The 22,107-nt window shown below is 37.1% G+C and overlaps 1 protein-coding gene across 4 annotated transcripts; it reads left to right on the top strand.

The window, feature by feature from the left end:
- The first annotated feature begins 1,842 nt into the window (after window positions 1-1,842).
- On the top strand, window positions 1,843-21,823 carry LOC129900878 (E3 ubiquitin protein ligase RIN2). Of its 4 annotated transcripts, none has more exons than XM_055975954.1 (12): window positions 1,843-2,591; window positions 3,334-3,411; window positions 4,720-4,806; window positions 4,887-5,008; window positions 10,221-10,317; window positions 10,436-10,541; window positions 11,159-11,316; window positions 11,438-11,575; window positions 11,685-11,752; window positions 11,846-12,076; window positions 19,925-20,288; window positions 21,495-21,823. In XM_055975954.1, exons 2-12 carry the CDS (start codon window positions 3,376-3,378, stop codon window positions 21,549-21,551), a joined length of 1,464 nt encoding a protein of 487 aa, XP_055831929.1. In that variant the 5' UTR covers window positions 1,843-2,591; window positions 3,334-3,375; the 3' UTR covers window positions 21,552-21,823. The 4 variants fall into 4 exon arrangements, with proteins under 4 accessions (XP_055831929.1, XP_055831928.1, XP_055831931.1 ...); XM_055975953.1 differs by having other exon boundaries at window positions 1,843-2,597; XM_055975956.1 differs by having other exon boundaries at window positions 1,843-2,601.
- Window positions 21,824-22,107: the final 284 nt, after the last annotated feature.

Below are 22,107 nucleotides of genomic sequence, written 5' to 3'. Positions count from 1 at the left end.
TGACATTAAAAACCCGAAGAACCAAAGTAAAGCTTTGAAAATGAAGTGGTTGTGGAGATATGCCCATGAGACACTCTCTATGAAAAAATGTGATCAGTATAAAATGTGGAGAATCAGATGGGTGACTGACTAAAGAAGCAAACAATCCTTATGGTGTCATTATTTGGAGATCTATTAGAAACTGATGACCCATTTTACATAACAACACTACCATTAGTGTATGTGATAATAATAAAACTATCTTTTTGAAAGATAGGTGGTTAGGTAATTGGAATGTTGCAGAGAATTTCCCTGATCTGTTTGATTTAGCTATCCGTAAAGACAGAATAATAGCTGACATGTAGGCACCCTAAGGCTGGGATTTAAATTTCAAAAGAGACTTGAATGATTGGGAAATTCCTAGACTAATTGAGTTCTTCAAAATTATTGAAGCCCTTCAAGGTCTAAAAAATGGGATAGACAGACTATGGTGGAATTGACACAACAAAGGGGCATACAAAGTTCAGGGTACAATTTTTGAACTTGACAGTGGGACAAAATTCCTTATGGCCATGGAAACAAATCTGGAGAACCAAAGCACCTTTGAAGATGGCATGTTTCTCATGGTTGTTAGTAAAAGAAGCCATCTTAACACGTGAAAATCTAAGAAAGAGGAACATTATCTTAGTTACATACTGTTGTTTATGTGGTGAGGTAGTTGAGACAGTGGGACACTTGTTTTTGCATTACAGAATTACTGACCAGCTATGAAAGATTTTCATCAATCTCAAAGGTATACAATAAACAATGCCTACCAAGATTGTTGACACTCTATCTAGTTGGAAAGAAGCTGGGAAGGGAGCTAAAAATAGGAGCTACTGGAGAACCATCCCAGCCTGCATATGGTGGACTATTTGGAAGGAAAGAAATGCCAGGTGCTTTGAAGATAGGAGTAGAACACTATAAAATATTAAAACAAATTATATTTTGCTTTTGTGTTTTTGTTGTAGAAATAACTCTCCTATAGATGCAGAAAATATCCTAGAAGTATTAGGGTCATGCTAGGATTAGGAGCTCTTTGTCATATTGCTATACTTTGATTTGTTGTAAATGTTTTAGCACTACCTAAGTGTTGCTTGACAATACAATTGTTACCTATTAAAAAAAAGAACTAAAATTTACTAAATAATAAGTAAACATAATCAATTTCAATTTAGTTTCTCTTTTCTTCAATCTTTAGCAGAGTTAAGAAAGTTTTTATTTTTGATTTCTAAAAATTCAAATGGTTTATAAATCTAGTTACAATTATCAAAGAAAGAAGTAGAAAAAACAATCTCGAAAGTTTCAAAACTTAAGAATAAAGATAGGCAAAATTTAATTAAGAAAGACAAACTTTTGAAGAAAATGGAGAGAATATCTTACCTTGGAGAAAGACCTCTTTGGCTATGAAACAAATCAACAATAATAAAATTATGTGAGATAACTTTAATATTTGGCTCTTGAGTTTTAGGGGAAAGAACAAAAGAAGTGATTTAGAGATTTGGAAAGATGAAAAATGATTTAGCTTTCGAAAATGGGACCCTTTGATTTTTTTGGGTTTAAATCTATTATTTCAGCCCTTAAAAACGTGAAAGATGGGGTCAGGTGTTCCCAAAATTAATAAAGAGGAGCTTAAAAAAATACATGCCCACAGCAAGACTTGAACACTAGACGCGAGGGTGCTGAGTGCAAGCCATGAGGGTCCATACACCACTGCACTACACTTTGCTTTTTGTTCAAAAGGTTCAAAATTAATATATAACGATACATATATAAAGTTTACATTATGTAGACAGTGTAGTTTTTTTGGTAAACCCCCTCCGTCCTCTCTAGATCCACCCCTGCACATGCCTCATACGGACTCTTTCAATCATTGCTCCTCTCAGCACGTTCACCTCATCTTCCTCCTTCCTTTGTAAGTTTGATAGAATATCAAAGTTGACTATGAATGGAAGGATGATTATTTCATCCACATCAAACAAAATCTAGCTAATATCTTCTTAGATCCAGTAATTGTTGCCTCATCAATCTCGACCATACCCCAAGCTTATTGTCATCATCTCTACATTGTGTGGAATACAATAGATATAAAGTGAACCTACTAGTCTTGCCCATATCTTCTTTTCTTCAAATCCTTTCCTACTGCACCCCTTACTTACTTTTCCAGTTTACCGTAAGTCTGCTCTTTCATTCTGCTATCTAACCTTGATCTACTCAGTTCGTCCTTTGGTGGCAATTTGATCAACAGTAACCTCCTTCTAGCTTCTCTATCCTCCTCCGAGGGCATGCGCCGTTGATCCATCTACAGCGGACTCAAACCAACACTCCTTTGAGAACCTCTCGATGTTCGTGCGAACAATGTCTAAACCATTAGACTCTATTGCCACAAGACTTCTCTCCTGCTTCATCGGCCCAATGTCCCTAGTTACTCTCTTAATATAGAGGCTTTATCTTTATGCTAGAATGTTTGCGACTCATGCATATGTTCGAGCTTTCAGCATTGGGACATCAATAAAGGCGTCTCCACAAATAACATCCGCTTAACTCTCTGGAAATCAGGATCCACATACCGGGTCAGTGTATGTAAGAATAGATGATAACTGATTTAGCCTTGCACCAAAACATTTAGTGTTTTCTCTGTATTTCTTTTCAATATTGGGTGGATAAGCTATTGTTCTAGGATTCTATTATTTATTCTTTGAGATGTAATTTGGACTTTTTATATTGTAATCCATATAGAAAGTATGTGGTTATTAGATTTGGGAAAGAATGCTAGTACCCCTTAGTCTGATCTTAAATTGATCTACTTGATTTTCTACAGAGATTACGAGAAAATATTTGAATGATCATTGTATAATATATTTGAGTTTGGTCAAAATTTATTAAAATACTGGTTAGAAGATGTGAAAAGGGTGTAAAGATATCACGTGAAGTTGAAAATATTATAATGTTGTCATATATTAAGAACATGTTGATTTTGTGTTTGAAGAAAAATCATTTTCGTGGACGGATGAATGAAAAATTAGGTTAAAAGATGGGGAGGTGGAATATTTTCCTGATAACCTCCAAAACGACACCTTTTCAGCCTTATTTAATGTCTAACAAATTTTTTAATTTCTTCTTTTGGTTTCTTAGACATTTCTTAATGTAATGGCTAGAATGTCTCTTGATATTGGTGTGAATGTTAAAAATAGGACTTCTTAATGTTTCTAATGAAAGTTCATGGGAAATTAGGTACTCTTTGTGCACCTGAGTCCTTTTCAAATATTATAGAGTACCTTTTACAACACAAGTTCTTTTCACAACTTTCTGCAGACTATATTCTTTGGAGATTTGCACTCGTCAGAAATCCAAAAGATGGCTGAGCGCCTTATCAATTATGTTATTTCCAAGGTAAATATCTCAGTTACATGAGTAAGGTGGTATCTAGAACCTTGATGATCTTTTTTCTTCTTTTCTTTTCTCTATTGGTATGATTCAAGCTCTACAATTTGTGATCGATGTTATGGAAAATTATGCAACATATCGTGCTGGCACTTGGCATTGTTTCCATTTGATTTTACTTGTTAAGATCTTCTTATCAAAACCTCCATAGTTTATCCCCAGGGTTCTTGTCAATGAATTGAACTAAACATAGTGCACTGTATATATTTTTGTAGGTCCATGACCTATAAGACTTAGTAAGGAGGGGAGAACCTGCATGAGGATAGGACACTTATTTTTGTTGGTCTTGGACTTGTATGTATGATGAATTTTAATACCATGCGGTCTTCTAAGTTCAGTAGTTGAAGGTCTCAATTTATTCTGATGATTTTGGCGTTCTATGATATGTTTTTTTTTATATTGGAAATTTTTGCTATGTTAGAATAATTATTCTACAGAAGTCCACATCTGGTTCCGATATGAGATGCCTGCATGAATGTTCAGAAACGTTACACAGGGTAACCATCCATATCATTGTTGTCAGATTGCGACATTTGAAATGCCAACAACATGATATCAAAGGGAGAAATTTCCCAAGTTCAAGAATTTGATGTGTCTCGCTCATCCCTTAATCCTTAGCCTTTGGTGGATTGGGAAGTTCACGTGAAAGTGAAATATATAGTGTATCTTTCTCTCTTGGCAAAATGCAAGAATGGGAATAAATGGGTATGAATCCAAACAATGGTAGCATTTACGTTATTTACATACCTCAAATGCTCAGCATCTTCTGATCGTACCATTTCTTCAACCTGTCTGCCATCTTTTCTGCTTTCATTATCCCATCACCACCATAGAGTCCCAAAAGATCCTTTCCCTTGATCCCTATCTTTCTTGCTATCTGCAGACCTAGCATAGTTTCAATTAGAATAGTTACTGGAGCATAGGGGCATATGGATATGGATGTGTAATGCTACTATGGTAGATCTGGTATTTGGTTGAGTTGTTTCAAACTGTTGGTTTGATCAGATTGGATATGTCTTGTTGCTTGCAGTAGTTCTGAATTACTTCCGCAGTGATCTAGAGCAGTTTGAAACTCAGTGCTTGAGACTTATAGCTCCATGTTTATCATTTGCTAAATTTGAAGTCTACATTCATGTTGTCCTCTATGCGTGTAAACTTTACACTGAAATGGTCAATGAAGTCATTATCACTTTCATGTCTCTCTAATGGTTATATTGGAAGTGTTTTAGTATTTATGTCCACTGTAACTACTTCCAGGGCACTTTTCTTCCATTGGTAGTTGCACCTACGCTGTATCAAGCAGGCCTGTGGTCAACGTGGCTAGCTGTTCTTTGCTTTTTAAAGGTATCCACTGTTTTGTATTGTAAGCTATTGATATTGGGATTTTGAGTGTCTAACCTTGGATGAAATCTACATATATACAGATGTTTCAAGCTTTAGCTAGGGATCGACTTGAACGATTGAATGCCTCTCCTTCAGCTACTCCCTGGTCATACTTCCGTGTGTATTCTGTGTTATTGCTAGTTCTCTCAGCCAATTTACTCTGGTACTTCCTAGACCTAAATCTGTTTGTTGTGCATTACATAATAGCAGAGGTCATTTTTATTTGAAGACCGTATTTAATTTTAAGGATATAGAAAGTATTGTATGTGTGTTGTCTTTTTGTATTTTTGAACTATTGCTGTGTTAGCAGCAATTGTGTCTCCACAGATACAAGTCTGAAGCTTTAATCCCTAATACCTTTTCATGCTTTGGGCAAATTCACTTGGGAGGTCTCTAGAATTAACTCGGCCTACGCATGTCATATTGCTTACTATAATAGCAGCATAATATTGAGTAAATTTACTGAATCACCAGCACCCAAAACTGGAGGGACGGATGTAAGATGTGAGTGGAATTTCATGATATTGAGGACCTCATGCCTGAAAGATAGAACAGAAATGCTTATCAGAACAGGGGGAAAGATAGGGGAGTGTTTCTTCTATAAAACTGCCTAGAAATATGGAGGTTCAGATATGTGACCCTAACATTACGTCCTAGACCAAAAATCAATAGACACATCAGTCCAAATATAATAAAAACGACCTAACTTTGACCTTATTTGGATGTAAGTAGCTATTACAAAAATAGTGAGAAAGGAACTGAATCCAAAGAGACTTAATTTGCTCCTTAATAAAGAAAATTTACCCTTCACTTCATTCATGTAAGTACTCTGTAATGTATACCTTGCCAAACAAAGGGAGTAAACACAAAAGGGAAAGTCAGTGATCTGTTTAGGAGTTTTAGGCCATTAAAGTCTTCATTTATACCTTTCTTGGCCTTTCGGGTAAGATCAAGGGTAATATTTGTTTACCTATTCTGATTTTCCACCAATTTGAAGTCTAAACAATAACCATTTATCATTTAAATTCAGTTACGTAGTTGAATAAACACATGCTTTGCCTCTTTTTCTTAGATTTTAAGAATTCAATTATTCTCTTCCTGTTTTCATTATAGTTTACTTTTTTCCGTATCACTTTCTGGCCATTTTAGCCATTGACTAGTGTCCAGCAGTAACAAACTGAAAAAATTATTTATACAAATATTATTAAGAAGATATTAAATAAACTGATTATTGGAATTAGTCGGGGTGCGCGCAATTGGTCCGGACACCACGGTTACAAAAAAAAGTACAAAAATCTTCGCTTTGCTTCATCTCATTAAGCGACGAAGCGCTTGCTTTTCACAACACTGGTTTAACTTAACCTACCTGGTTGGGATAAAAGTGAATATGTCCTTGGGTTTTCTATTCCAGTCCTTTTTGATATTAATGGCCATTAAAGGGGTCAAAAGTAATATTCTCTGAATGGAGCAAGTTGGATTACAAGGTTTATCTGGTTACTGCTGCCGACTGGTTTCATCACGTTACAAATTTGGTGTAGCTGTAATATCCGTCCCTGATTCGTTCAAGCAAAAACATGATTCTTTGACTCGAGAATGCAGCTCCTTCTACAACCTCATGTAATGTTCTCAACTAATCGGACTCAATCGACTCAATAAACCAGTGTCAGCCAAAATGGGATTAAGAATTCCCATAATTCAGCTAAAACAATCCAACAAGGATTCAAATTACAATGAAAACTAATGGAACACTAACTAAAATAGGAATCATCTCCAGATTTGCTATGCCCTTCAATACACTCGCGCCAAGAGAATCACATAGACATACTGAAAAGGATTAAACTCAATCTCAGGACCTCAATTAGGAAACATCCATGGTGATTCAATTACAAGAAGAGCTGAAATGAGAAAAGGAAGAAGGATTTAGGAGAGAATAGGGAAGAGAGCTTGAGAGATGATCATACCAGTTTCATCTTTCCCACATCAAAAGGATTTGCTTATATATGTTGCCACAACAACCGTCCCTTTTTTAATCTGAGTCGTCCAATTCCACTAACCACCTGTTAAATAAGTTTGGATTACTGTTAATCCTGTATGGCTCGTGTAGCTAGCGAATGCTCAGTCATTACATTCTACCCTCCTTCAAAACATCCTTTCCCTCAAGGACGTTGTTGGAGGCTTGGAGCTGAGCTATGAAATCAGGGAACTGGGCTTTAATGAAGGACCAATCTTCCCATGCCATGTGGCCTCTTCAGGTGCAAAGTTCTCCCGCTGTATTAAGACCTTAACAACTATTGCATTATTCTCCTTGACCAAGCACCCTTGTAATATGACTATAGGCTTAAGTACCATCTGGCCATCATCTCCTAGCTGTGGGGTGACATCTGATCCAATCCTCTTCTTGAGCAGTGAGATATAGAACTAAAGATGTATCATAGCTGTACTAGGTAGTTTGATCTTGTAGGTGACAGTTCCTATTTTTTGTTCCACCAGACAAGGACCATAGTACTCAGTGAGAGAGGCTTTTGTATGTTGGAGCTCTTGGAAAGTTGGGAAGTCCAGATAAAAGGTCTGGTCTTTGGTTGCTGGCTGTATATTGTATTGCTTATGGACAGAGAGGAACAAAAGATATTTTGAGGGCATCCCTACTCTTAAGATTATCTGCTTAGTTTGCCTTTTTACTTGGGTTAACCTTTCGTCTGTAATGACTATTGATTCTTTCCTAGAATTTATCAACTCCATGATCTCTGTTAGATATCTTATGAAGTGGCTTTGGAAGTATGGTTCAGGTGGACCAAGCCTCTGGAAGGAGGTGATCAATGCAAAATATGGGAAAAAGGATAACTGGAGCACTAGAGTTGTCAATGCCCCATATGGAGTATGTCCTTGGAGGTTCATTAGCAAACTGGGAACTAAATTCTTTCAACGGGTTTCATTTCAAACCTGGTAATGGAGTGCACATCAGTTTTTGGAAGGACAAATGGCTTAACAACACAGCACTCATGTATGTCTATCCAAGACAGACTTCACAATTGCTCAGAATAGGAGCAACAACAACTGGGATATGCACTAAAGAAGGTATGTCTAACACTAGGAAATGGGTAGTTTGATGGATTTGTTAGCTATAGTGGAGAGCTGCAACATAAATGAAACCTTCAAGACACCATGTGTTAGGGCAGTAAGTGTATATTCACAGTTAAGGACTGTTACAAGCAGATCTGCAAACAAAATCAGGTGCTGGATTCTTGGCCATGGAAATGGATTTGGAGGACCAAACTACCTTATGCTTCAACTGGATTGCCTTATATGAAGCTTGTCTAACACTAGACAACCTTAACAGGAAAGGACTTCAGCTGGTTAACAGATGTTACCTATGTAACAAGGATCTGGAATCTGTTAATCACTTGTTTTTGCACTGTCCAGTAGCTACTGATGTTTGGAACATGTTTGCACCCTTTTTGGCCTGAGTTGGGTTATGCCGATGAACATGAGACAGGCACATTTGAGTTGGAGTTTATGGAAAGTTGATAAGGCCATCAAGAAAATCTGGTTGATGATTCCTTCTACTATCTTTTGGTGTTTGTGGACAGAAAGGAACAAGAGATGTTTTGATGGCATCTCAACTCCAAATCACTCTTAAAGCTAATGCTTGCCTAACCATTTTTTGTTGGTCAAAGTTGACCCCAGTTCTTAGTGCTGGACATTTTCTAGACTTTGTAGCACCCTATTTTAGATTAACACTTTGTATAGGGGCTGAACTTTGGTGGACATTTTCTAGACTTTGTAGCACCCTATTTTAGATTAACACTTTGTATAGGGGCTGAACTTACTCCCTTTTATCATTCTGTTACTTGTAACTATGCCGATTGTAACTTTGCATCTCCGTGATGCTTTTTAATGAAACATGTTACTTCATCAAAAAAAAATTGATCTCGGTTAGATAACTTTTTTGGGCCTTCATGGAGGGTGATATTTTCTTTCTTTTGTAATCCTTGCATCTACTTGATGCTTTTGTTAATGAGATCCTACTTCATCAAAAAAAGAAATAGTAGTTTTGAGTATACCTGACTGAGAAAATGGTGATGATAGGTCATTTGTATAAACATGAACCTATCATGGCAAATATAAGATATCTGAGAAGCTTATCAGAAAAGATAAACAGGGGACAACTTGGAGGCAATTTAGTCACTCTGAAAACCCCGCAAGTTATCCGCAAAATCATTGGTATCATACTAGGAATATTAAATCACTGTCAGTATCGCCTTAAAATCATTGATTTATCAAAGGCGAAAAGTGCAAAAAGCTCTAAGGTCCGTTGGAGCTTTAAGTGCAAAGCGCAAATAAAGTGTGGGCCTTAATGAAAAATGGCACAAAGGGAGAAAAAATAAAATATATATGTGTTTAGTCCACGACTAATAATTATAAACATGAACGACAAATATATGAACAAAGAAATTGAAAAAAAATTAAGATAAAGTGAAATATCAATTGTTTAGTGTCACCTCTTTAGAAGAGGCTCATTGGCAAGGAAAAATATGCCTTGGAACCTTGATGACGACACTGAAGCGCAAATAAAGCGAAGCGAAGCGCTCAACACATTTTGAGCCTCGCTTTAGGGCTTAAGCGCGCCTTTGACAACACTGAATTCATAGCTCATGAAGAAGAAATCCGCAAAAGAAAAATCATTGGTATCGGACCAGGAATTACAACCAGCGTGTAATGTGACGGGTACCTATTGTCAGCATGGAGAGTTAAGCGTTGTAGTGGTGTACCTATTGTCACCCTAAGCCAATCAATGGCTGGATTTTCTACACTCTAGCCCCTGAGAGAATTTAATTCCCTCTCTGCTCCCCTTTCAAAACCTTCATTCCTTGGTGAGGCATGGAGTTGATGGTGTCTTGCATCTTTGGACATTTCCTAAGAGTCCTTTCTGCTCTCTTAGAGTTTGGACTATATATTCTAAAAAATTAGGTGTGTTTGAGTGAATGATTGAACAATAAGAGACCTTGATCCACCCTTTTCTTGATAGGCGAGAAATTCTCGACAATTATTGATACCCGTTTGAAACTCGGTAGGTAATGAGCTCGCTACTCTACCGTTCTCTTAAATATCAAGCTTCTATCTGCGGCTGGGCTCAAACCCATGACATGTGCCTAACCCACATCCCACGCATCGTTGTACTCTTACCACTAGACCAAAGCCATAGGGTCCTTTTAGAAATCATGAGAGGTATTTATTTAAACAATTTTGATGTTTTGTTCGACTCTATGTACTGGAACCAGATTAAGTTTCTTTTGGTGGATGACATCTAAAGTGCTTTAAGCACATTATCTGGTCTTTTCAAGACTCTAACTACGCTTTTCTTTGTGTCCTTCCAGGATGAGGGTGTGCCTGATTGTATCTAGAACAATAAGTTCATCCCTGTTTTTGTTATTGTTCTTTGAGCCTCTTAGCATAGCATTTGAGACACTTCAGGTACTGTACATAAGATGGGTATAACTTCTATTTTTCTTTGACGCATGGTTTTGAATTTTCTTGACCTTTCGAAAAACATGTTGACAATTGCATTTTGTATGCCAATCCTTCTCTACAGGCTATTCTTGTTCATGGATTCCAGTTGCTCGACATATATATCCATGACTCGGCAAATGATATTTCAAATAGCAGAATATCCAAGCTCTTTGACATATCTGCCGCAGGTAAGTTTTGTGCTGGTAACATTTGCTTTAGGTGGGCTTGTTGATTGATTAATGAGCTTATGGTGATTTATTGGAGATGCACTGTGCCTTACTGAAGTGGAGTTTGTGATCAATGTTCTGCATTTGAGATTTTTGTTTGATGTATAGACCCTTTTTTGAAATGTTCTTGCAAGCGGTGTGGTCTTTTCCTTAATGAGTTTGATGCTCTTCGTTTTTGTCTGACTTACTCTTTTCCATTAGTAGTGAGATATTCTGCTTATATGACTTTACAAAGTTACTTTATTTAAGAAGTCATCTATCTCCTTGAACTTTCTAATCAAATACTCCCTAATCATAGCTAATGAAGGATATATGTGCATGTAAAAAAGATATTAAGGATCCTGAGCTTGTCTGTGTGTATATCCAGTTGAAAGGATGTGAAAGTAGTTTCCTTTCTGCTTCAGTTCTGAAGGTGGTTTCATGCGAAATCTGGTCGAAAACATTTCTTAATAGTTTTCCCTGTACCTTGTTCATGCAGTATTGAAGTATATAGGATATTTACTCAAATAAGAAATAATGATTTTCTTTTTGTCTTCAACCATCTCGGATCCCCCATCTTATCTAAAAATCTCCTACAGGGTCATTTGGGGAATGGAAAGGTGTTCTTATTCGGAATATGGGTTTTCTCCTGGACATGATGACTCTGTTGATGGCCCTCGCTCATTATGTTCACATTTGGTGGCTTCATGGCATGGCATTTCACCTTGTGGATGCAGTTCTTTTCTTAAATATCCGTGTAAATATTTATCTGTATGAATTAATGTAATCTCATAATTTTTCAAATACGTTGTTGCCCTCTTATATCTAATGTTTAGTATGTCCATGTGCTGTTACTAAAATTAGTTCATTTTAAGCAGGCTTTATTGAGTGCTATTGTAAAACGTGTCAAAGGGTTTATTAAACTGAGAATAGCATTGGGAACTCTTCATGGTGCACTTCCTGATGCAACTTTGGAAGAGCTACAAACTTATGATGATGAATGTGCTATTTGCAGGGTATCTCCCTCCCCTTCTTTCTAGCTTCCTTGTTCTTCTTCCATTTTCATTTTATTTTATTCTTTTTTGCTTTGAATATATAAGCCTTTGATATGCTGGAAAATGACAGGAACCGATGGCAAAGGCGAAAAAACTATCTTGTAATCATCTTTTCCATCTTGCATGCTTGAGATCTTGGTACGGCTTATTCATTGCTTGAAATGTTTACTGGGTAGTGCAAATTGCAATCTTAGGACAAATTCATATACAAACACTGTAAAATAATTACAGGTTGGATCAAGGTTTAACTGAAAATTATTCATGTCCCACTTGCCGAAAGCCATTGTTTTTAGGAAGAGGCGAAAATGAGGTAAATCCTCAAACCGCAGATGTTCGTGGTGATGAGCTGCTTGCTCGTGAGATGAGTATGGGACTTGATCAGTTGAATCTTCCTGGTCATGCACTGCAAAACGAAGCTTCCCGCAATCAAATGCACAATCCTCTTGAAAGTAATGATTGGAGGTCTGTTTTCTTGTACCATAGTCAGTGATTGCTTCTTACCCATATCCCACTAATGGTTTCAGCTAAAACCAGCATCTGCTGTGGAGCGTCATATTGTGCCTGTTGCTGCTCTGTCTAATATTTGTAGAAGTTTTGAAATGTAAAGAGGATAACTGACAGAAAATATTTGATAAGAGTGTCAAGAGAAGTCGTTCTAGAAGAAATGAATTCTTATAAGATACATAAATGTGAGATAATGGATATTTATGAAGGAGCTTTCACAAGTGTGAGAAGAGGTGATGATAATTGAAATAAAGGATTTTCCCTGACCTGCATGATTACTTCAAGAATTTGCTTTGAGCCTTTACTTGTTTATCTTAGTTATGGATGAGCTAGCCAATAAGATGCAAGATGAGGTCCCATAGGACAAAGCTATTTTGCAAATTATATTGTCAACTGACGAAATTAGTGAGAGCTGAACAAAAGCTTGTGCTATGGAGAAGCACGTCAGGAAGTAAGTGTTTTAGGATAAGTAGATATAAACTAAAATACATACACTGCAAGTTTTTTTTTTGAGAATGGTTACACACACACACACACACGCAGGGGAGTGTTTAACCATATTTACAGCAAAAGAATAGATCAAAATGATCTATTATGCCTACAGACTACTTAACATATCTACCAGAGAATCTGTACTCTCTACATTGCTTTCTTTACACCAAAATTAAAAGAGCAGGATACAATTCATCTTAACATTCTGCAATGAATTGAATTTATCTTCAAAAAATCTTAGGGGCCATTTGGTTGCTGGTTAGAGTTATGCAGGTATTAGCAATATATGTATTAGTTATGCAGGTATTAGTAATGCATGGTTTAGTTATGCAGGGTTTAGTTATGTAGGATTTATTTATGCAGGGTTTAGTTATGCGGGTTAAGTTATGCAGGATTTAATAATTTCTTTGGGTGTTGGTTAACCCCACTTTGGGTTTTGTCTTCTGCAAAAAATAAATAAATATCAAGCGCCAAATACAATAATCTTAGACCTCCATCATCAAAACCAGAAAACTTGCAAAAGCTCAAATACCCACAGAAGGAACAGATCAAGAATTTTTATAGGATTGAAATTTTTTTTAACTTTTGAGTTGAAAAAAAAGTTTCAAACATGATCGTTAGACTAAAAAATCAGATATGGGTTTCATGTTGTAAAAGAATCAGATATTGTTGAGCATCTCTTCAATTGTTGACCCAGCTAGTTCTAAAATCAGATATTGTTAGACTAAAAGAAACAGATCAACAAGAGGAAAAAACAAGAGGATGAGAAGAAGAAAAGTTGAGAGTGAAGGGTAAAAATGTCAATTTGCATTTTTATTCAGGTATTAGTTATTCATGTATAACTTATTTCATCTTCTATCTTGTATAAAATAATACACAGACTGACTCATAACTTATAGATGTATAGTTATGTGATTTTCTAATTTTCTAACCAAACATAGTATTATGTGTGTTGAATTTTATGCCTTCCACAAAAATGCTACCAAACATGGTAAAACTTATACAATATTTTATACATGAATAATTCAATCCTTATCCAGTAACCAAACGACCCCTTAGTGTTCCTCTCTTTCCATATTGACCACCATATGCAAGCAGGGACCAACCTCCACCACTCTTTCTGTCTCACTATGTCCCCCTTATTGTTCCAAGCTCTTAGCAGATCAGCAGAATTAGCAGGCACAGTCCAACTAAGCCCCACCAAGTTTAGGAACAGAAGCCACAATTGAGTAGTGTAAGGACGGTGTATAAACAGATGGCTGTTGGACTTCCCACATAAAAACACACCTAGAACATAACTGGAAGCCCCTTGTTCTTAAGTTTTCTTGAGTAAGGCAAGCTTTTCTAGCAACCAGCCATGATAAGCACACAACCTTGGTAGGAACTAGCTTTCCAAATGCACTTCCATGGCCAATTCACAATGGGTTGGCTTGTCTGTTAAAAATCAAGATAAGCAGATTTAACAGTATAAATCCCATTCTTGTTTCTATTCCAGTAAAGAGAATCTTCTTCCTCCTTGAGACCTATGAAAGCTTCTTAAGTAGCAAAAAAAATCATTGATTCTCCCCAGCTCTCAATCATTCAACCCTCTCCTGACGATGATATTCCTGCCATTCAGTTCCCAAGCACTACCCAGTTTGATGTCAGTTAGTGGTGCTATAGAGAAAAACTCAGGAAACATATCTTTTACTAGCCCATGACCTACCCATTTATCATGCCAAAATGAAGTCCTTCTCCCATTGCCCAGCCTTGTGCTAGTATTCATCTGAAAAAAATCCCATAGATGTCTGATAGCTTTCTAGACCCCCGTCCCATGAAGGGTGTTGACTGGAGTTGTACACCACTGATCTGTCTGGCTATATTTTTCACCAATGATTATTCTCCACAAGGTATCAGGTTCAGAACTATATCTCCATGACCACTTCATGAGTAGGCTTTGATTATGTGCTTTTAAGTTCCTAAGACCCATGCCCCCTTCCTACTTGCTGGTAATGAGAGATTCCCAATTAACCAAGTGTATGTTCCTCTTATCTCTGTTACCCTACCATATGAAGTCTCTCCTTAAAGTATCAATTCTATCCCTCACCTTGACTGGTAATGGAAACAATGACATGACATGTTGGAAGAGCATCCAGTACTGATTTCACCAGAACCATCCTGTCTCCCAAGGACAAATATTGACTCTTCCATGTTGCTAGCCTTCTTTCACTCCTCTTCAAAACCCCACTCCAATTATATTGTGCTTTAGATTTTGATCCCAGAGGTAATCCTAGATATGTAGTTGGCAATGATTCCACCTGACACCCTACAATAACAGCTAAAACCTGAATATTATGAACCCAATTGACAGGGTACAGACAACTCTTTCTCCAGTTCACATGTAGTCCAGATATTGCTTCAAAAAGTACTAAGATAAGCATATCTAAATATTTTAGTTGTTCAGCTTCAGCATCACAAAAAATCAGAGAGTCATCAACTGATCAACATACAATAAATGTGTAATGATCAGACTGTTGGTCTCCCTATTAGATACAGAGAAGCCCTTCAACCAGGCATTCCTCTTAGCATAGTGAATCATCTTCCCTAACCCTTCCATAGCTATCAGGAACAGAAAGGGGAACAAGGGTCCCCTTGTCAATTCTGGAAAAACACTCCTTGTCAACCACTTCTAACTCTCCTATAATACTCGAAAAGTCCTCCATAGCTCTACTATTACCCCACCATATCTCCTCTCATTTGCCAATCTAGCGATATTAAAATCCCCGCACACCACCCATGCCCCTTCACATACCCACCTGATGGCTGCCAATTCCAAACCAAAGTTCCTGTCTTTCTGTTCTTAATTGTGGACCATAAACTATAGTGATTAACCATGTAAAATCATCTTGTAATGAGCTGAATCTCCAAGAAATATTGCGTACACCAGTGTTTACCAACTCCCCCTTCCACAACCTTTTATCCCACATGATCGAAATTCTCCCACTACTCCCACTGGCCTCCAGCCCCACATGTTCTGCCCACATGTTACTACAAAAATGTTTAACAATTAAGTCACAATGACCTTCTAACTTGGGTCTCCTGAAAGCAGTATATGGCCTCATTTGTTTGCACTTAATGAGGGTCTGAATCTGAATGTTTAAGATTTCAGTCCATTAAGTGCGTTTTTTTTTTTTTTAAATCTCTTAATAGGTCTGAGAGCATCTGATTTGGTCAGATCTGGGAGAGAGTCTTAATCCTATTCAGACTCTTTTTAAAACGCTAAATTATATCCTGAAAAACTCACGTCTTTTTTTCTCTTTATGCTTACGCTTGTTTTCTCTTTCTCCAAGTATCTGCTATCTTTTTCACTCGGTCATTGAAGTTTTTATGTTAAACATAAGATTTTTCTTCATATTTAGTTATAACTTTGTGATTTCTTGATGCTCTCCGTTTTTTGAAGGAGAAATTTTTTAACAGGAAACATTGCAGAACTTTCTCTTCTTTTTTTTTTCTTTCAAATTTTATAATTGCATAGAATCTACAAATCTTCTGATTAACAAGTGTCAAGTGATTGCTATTGCTTTTTAGGCTATCATCTTCTGGTTAATAAATTTTGTGTTAGCACTGTTTTTTTTTTTTGGGTGGGTGGGGTAATTTGTACTATATCATCTTTTGTCGCTATCTTAAATTTTTACAGATTTCTTGAAATTTTAATTTTTTGGAATAATTAATATAGCTGCATTTAATAAATTTGTTGTGGATCCTTTATCCCTCTTACAATGATTTAGTAAAAAAATCATTGGATATCAATTATATTTTATATATATATAAAGCTACTCTATAATTGAACAGAAGAAACAAAAGTTATTCTCACTCAAAAACATTAGGTTTTCGTAGTTGATTATGGAACAACAATTATTTTTATTGATATAATTTTTTGTTTGTAGCCCAAATAGCTTAAATGTGTTTATCAAATTTAAACTATTTATTTAAAATATTATAATTTTTATCAAATAATAATTTTAGTTTGTTCAAATTTAAAAAATTAATACATTATAACACCTAATTACAATTTTAATTTAAAATACATATTGATAAATTATACACAATTCAGATGTTCAAAAACAAACAGTCTTAATTATTCGGTGTTCAGATCAAGAGACAATATCTTAATCATTCAGATGTACATTCAGATTCAGACGTCTTAATCTTAATGAAAACAAATGAGGCCTATGTCTGCTTTCTGTTCTTGCATCAGAGACTTTATCACCCCTTTTGTCCAAATTTTTTAACCCCCTAACATTCCATGATATAAAATATTTTCTCATTAAGAACTATTGTATGTAATTCTCCCCCTGCTCCTTGATCCCTCACTTTTGAATTTGATGTTGAACTCCTAAATTTTTACCTCTTTCGAACCTTTGGATTTTGGAGTAGCTCATACCGATATACTTGTCTTGCTTAGCTTCTCTTGTCTATTGCTGTCTAGCCTCATGAGTAGAGTGAGCCTCCACTTGCAACCTTGAAAAATAACTCCGAATTGCTTTCGCATTATGTTTCGATGCACCCATAAATTGGCATCTGATTCTGCTATTTGTATCTGCATCTCCAGGGGCACAGATTCCTCAATTGGCCATTGTCAATTTAGGCCACCTTTAAACCATTAGTGTCCCTGCCTGTGTAGTTAGAGGTGATAACATGTTCCCCTTTTTCTTGGAATTCCCCCTCCTCCGCCTCTGTGTTCTTCTTATCTGAGGAATTGAAGCTTGGGAATTGGCAGATTGCCATTGGAGTTGTCGTTTCCTCCTGCTCTGTTAGAATCGTTGACGTCAGGAATTTTATCGCCATTATCTCATCATCTAATGGGTCATAAGCGGCAGACAAAATAGAGCCAGCTTCAATAGCAACTAATAAAGGGTCTGGACCAATTATCGTTTCTTTTTAATTGTTATTGGGCTCGGATCCAGGCCCACATGAATCTAGAGCTTTAGTTCTTGAGGAGTCTCCCATGTGCCCCACGAACGAATTTTGAATATTTGAACAATCGACATGCCTCTCCACCCCCACGTGCCTATTTTCTCCAAATCCTAATGTCTTTGACACTTGAGACTCATGCGATGGAACAGGACGGTTTCGCCGATGTTCCTCATCTTCTCCCTTATCATCGGAGCCCCTTCACTCCAGATCAGAAGGGTATAAAATCAACCCATTTTTCTCCAATTCTACTTAGCATGGAATTATTTCCAGTAGACCTTTCACTTTAATTCTTACCCACTTCAAATGATTCTTTAAAGTGGTCTCTTCTGTTTCAATCCGCCCGCCGCAGTTCTTGCCAATTTCTATCATAGCCTCCTTTCCCACAGGTGTAAAGGAAGACCTATGATTCTGACCCATAACCAATCTGCGATTTCTTCTTCTCTCATGAAAGCGGCTTCCGGTGACCACTACTTCAGTTTGATGGTTTCCTGCCTCCACATCCAGCTTCCTAGCAATTACTTTTTCAGCCATCTTGGTATTCGGAAATTCGAACAGGAACTGTGTATCATTAAGGTCATAGATCAGCACTCTGAAAGCTGATTTCCATTTGTCTGATCCCCATCTTCTCAGTTCAGATCTGGTGGGAACAGCCCCTTTCCCTGAGAAGCTGCCTACCAAACACCTTCTAAGAAACCCATCCCCTTTCCTTGAGAAGTTGCCTACCAAACACCTTCTAAGAAGCCCATCGTCCGAGGTGGTTCCATCTTTAGAAAATACACTCTTTGTGCTGTTCTAACATGAGGTTCCCTTCCTTCACCAACCATTTGTTTTTGGCAGCTGCTTCAACGTATGGAATACCCTGCCGTGGAGGCTGCTGTTCGTCCATATTCAAGGGTCTCTTCTCTACAAATTTGGCAATCTTTATAGCTATATCTCCCCATCCTTTGTTAGGAGCCAGTTCAGGCACAATAATGACTGATCTCCTCTTCCCTCTTACTGTCACAATGCTAATAAATATGCCACAACTATGGTACTTTTGGGAACAAAAGTAGTTGTGAAGATGGTCTTCAAGTCTCCTGCTATTGTATTTGTTTCCTATAGCTTCTGTCGCCACTGATCAGATGTAATAAATGGCATATCCAAAGTAACACCTTCCTGCTAATTGTCCTTCTGCGAAGAAGATTCCTCTTCCTCTCCGCCCAGTTGTATCACGTCTCTGCACCAGAACCCAACTCCTCCGGGCAAAATCTCCTTGGAATCTGCTAAGATACACTGCAAGTTGAACCACTGTATAAAGAATGAGTTTATATTAAGATTTGGTGGGTGTGGTGTAACTGCAGAAAATTTACGTAACTAATCACCTTAGCATTCCTGGAAATTGATATGATAGATGAAATGTAATAAATATAATTAAAATGACATGACATGGAGGAATGATATGCGAGATATCAACTAAATTGGTAGGTAATTTCTATAGAATGGTTGTCGGACTAGCAAGGTTATATGCAAGTGAATATGGAGCTGTAAGACTAACATATCCACTAGACTAGTTTAAGAAATGCATATTTCAATGTGGATGTGCAGTCATGCCAGATTAGACAGATCAAAAGTAATTACATTCAACAGATAGTGGATAAAATAGAGAAGAGATGGTCTGATCATGCACTAACTTGTCCTCAAAATGCAACAATTCATAGGTATGCCTCCATGATAACTGAAAGTTACAAAGAGGGGCAGGATAAACCTTAAAACACATGTGAGTTGTTTAAAAAGATCTATAATTTTACGGAATGAGGACCTGGTAAAAGATAATAAAAAAGGAAGGAAAAGATCCATATAGGTGATTCGACCTACTTAACATTATGGCTTAGTTGTATTGTTTCCTGCTTTGACACAAGTCTTTTTGTTTTGATTATGGATCTGTGTGTCGGTATATGGTTAAGTGAGATTTAGAGACCTCTAATTTGGGAGCTCCTAATTTGGAGTGTTGGAATGAAACAAGTCAAGATAGTAGAATTTAAAGAATATGTATAGCCGACCCAACTACTTTGTGATTGAGATATAGTTATTTAAAAAAAATATAAGCTTGCCACTTGTTTGTGCAAAAAGTGGAACATCTTTTGTTTTTTATCACGGTTTCTCAGTGCTTGCTATATATTGTTCGTATGATTGCACTTCTGAAATTTTACACTGGAGGTCCTTGACAAATGCAATCTGTATCATGGATTTTATTCTCCTATAAATGGAGCATTTTCTCTCTCATCCTTTTGATATTATGTTGCTTACGTTGTCATCTTTTGCAGTAATTCCTCATCATCTAGAAACATAGAGAGGTCACTACTTCCTTTCTGTCTACAGGGGTTCGGGAGTTGATTCAGGTTGGTTGGGTTTAGATGGTGCTGGTCCATCTACAGGCATCAGGTCAGCGGGATTGGGTCGGGTTCAGACAGTGATGAGGCATCTTGCAGCTGTTGGAGAAACGTATGCACAAACTGCTCTGGAAGATGCTGCCTGGAATCTTTGGTCTATGCGTGCCTCCCAGGCTGGTACTTCCAGTTCAGCAATCCCTCCTGCAGGTTCTGTGAGGCACGTTGGAGGTGCTGGAGGGTTGCACTTGAGGACAACCTCACGTACCGCAAATAACAACATTCCAAACATACATACAATGGTTGAAACTGTTAGAGAAGTGCTGCCACACATACCTGAGGAAATAATTTTTGAGGTATGGTTACTTCGACTTTTAGAGGCTTTCTCCCATGAAATATGGATGTTCTATATTGTTTCTCTACAGTCATTTTACTTTCGCTGTTAACTCCAAAAATCAGTAAAAAGGACTTGCACCTGGAGGGTGTGCGCGCATCTACAAGTAGAGTTAGAATTAATTGTAAAAAGTGAGGGAGATGAAAAAGCAAAATGAATGGTTGGTGTTCTCACAGATAAATAAATGGTAGGGGAAGGGCAGGGGCAATGATTAAATTCATAGTCTCTGATCTTCGTCCTAATTATTCCCCTTGATATGGTATAGGCATTTAACATCTTCCTTTTATATCAAGTAAAAGAGGGGGGTAACGGTTACACGTTCTAGTGCTAAGTAGCAGTAAGTACACTTTTCAAGGATTGTTATTTGGGCGGCCGGTGGCAAATTTACATCCAAGAGAGATATTACTGTGCCTTGCGCTATTTTCATTCCCCATACCTCATCCCCCATCTCCCACCCCTATCTCCCACTCCTCAACCTAAAAGGAAAAAAAGAAGCTAAAATAACAATAACAACATACCCAGTGAAATCCCACAAGTGGGGTCTAAGGAGGGTAGAATGTACGCAGATCTTACTACTACCTCATAGAGATAGAGAGACTTTTTCCGGAAGACCCTCGGCTTAAAAGTATCAGCCCCAAATAAGAGAGAAAACCCAATATATATATCATAATGGCAAAAACGAAAAAGCGATGCAAATTGTTCAAGACAATAACAATAACAATAGCAAAATAATGTGATGATTGAGAGGCAATAACAACACAACTATATTGGCAGGCCTAGACCTACGACCAATCCTAAACTGTCACAAGGCAAAACATCATTCTAACCCTACTAGCCTTCTCTTTCTACTACCCTAATCCGCAACCTCCACTCCTTTCTATTTAAGGTCATGTCCTCGGTGATATGGATATCTCGTAATATTAAATATTTAACTCTTCCATCCGGAAGGTTATAAATAGAAAAAGAGGGGCCTAAGTTTGCCTTTGTGCAATGTACTGCCGTTTGAAAAGTAGTACTAGTATACGATTGTAGGTAATACTTTAATGGACTAATGAGTTCTAAAGTTGCTTCATCCATGAACCACTCATTATCTATCTTTGATTTCACATTCCTGTTTCTGTTCTGCTTTCAAAATTGCAATTAAAAATTGATAAATTTGCATTTGCAGGATTTACAGAGAACGCACTCAGTAACTGTTACTGTGAATAATCTTCTGCACATGTGATTATCCATGCCTTTCTTTGTGATACTGTTGTGGTATGTCTTTCACTGAGGCAGATCAAAATCGAAGCTTTGGTTGTGTACAGGAGTGAGGTTTCCAAATATGCTGTGGTGCCAAGCCTGTTACTGCATTATATCTGATATATAATATATATAATTTTATCACTTTTTTTGTACATATAAATAACTTAGGGAACCTGCTGTTAGAGACAAATGCTATAATAATTCCTAATTTTTTTTTTTGCGAAATAAAAGAGCATATTGTTTTGGCACAGAGTGTAGATATTGCCAATTTACTTTGTTGGGCAGTTCTACCAGCTCATAACTGACATTGAATAATATGTGGTGAAGCCTGTTGATTGTGGTATGCCAAATTCGAATTTTTGATTAGAGGATTTTAGTGGAAAAAGAAGTTCCCAAATAAGTATCTTTTAGTATTTTTTTGTTTCTTGGAAAAGTGTAAATATCTGGTTCAGAATTCAGATTAACGACTAGGAACTTGATCCGTAGGAAGAGTAAAATATAGTACTCCTTCCATTTTACTTATTTTATGCGCCTTT

Source organism: Solanum dulcamara, chromosome 8 (genome assembly GCF_947179165.1).
Source record: "Solanum dulcamara chromosome 8, daSolDulc1.2, whole genome shotgun sequence".
NCBI classification, from domain to species: Eukaryota; Viridiplantae; Streptophyta; class Magnoliopsida; order Solanales; family Solanaceae; genus Solanum; species Solanum dulcamara.
Note: the sequence above shows the minus strand (reverse complement) of the source record. Positions and strands in the feature narration are given on the sequence as shown.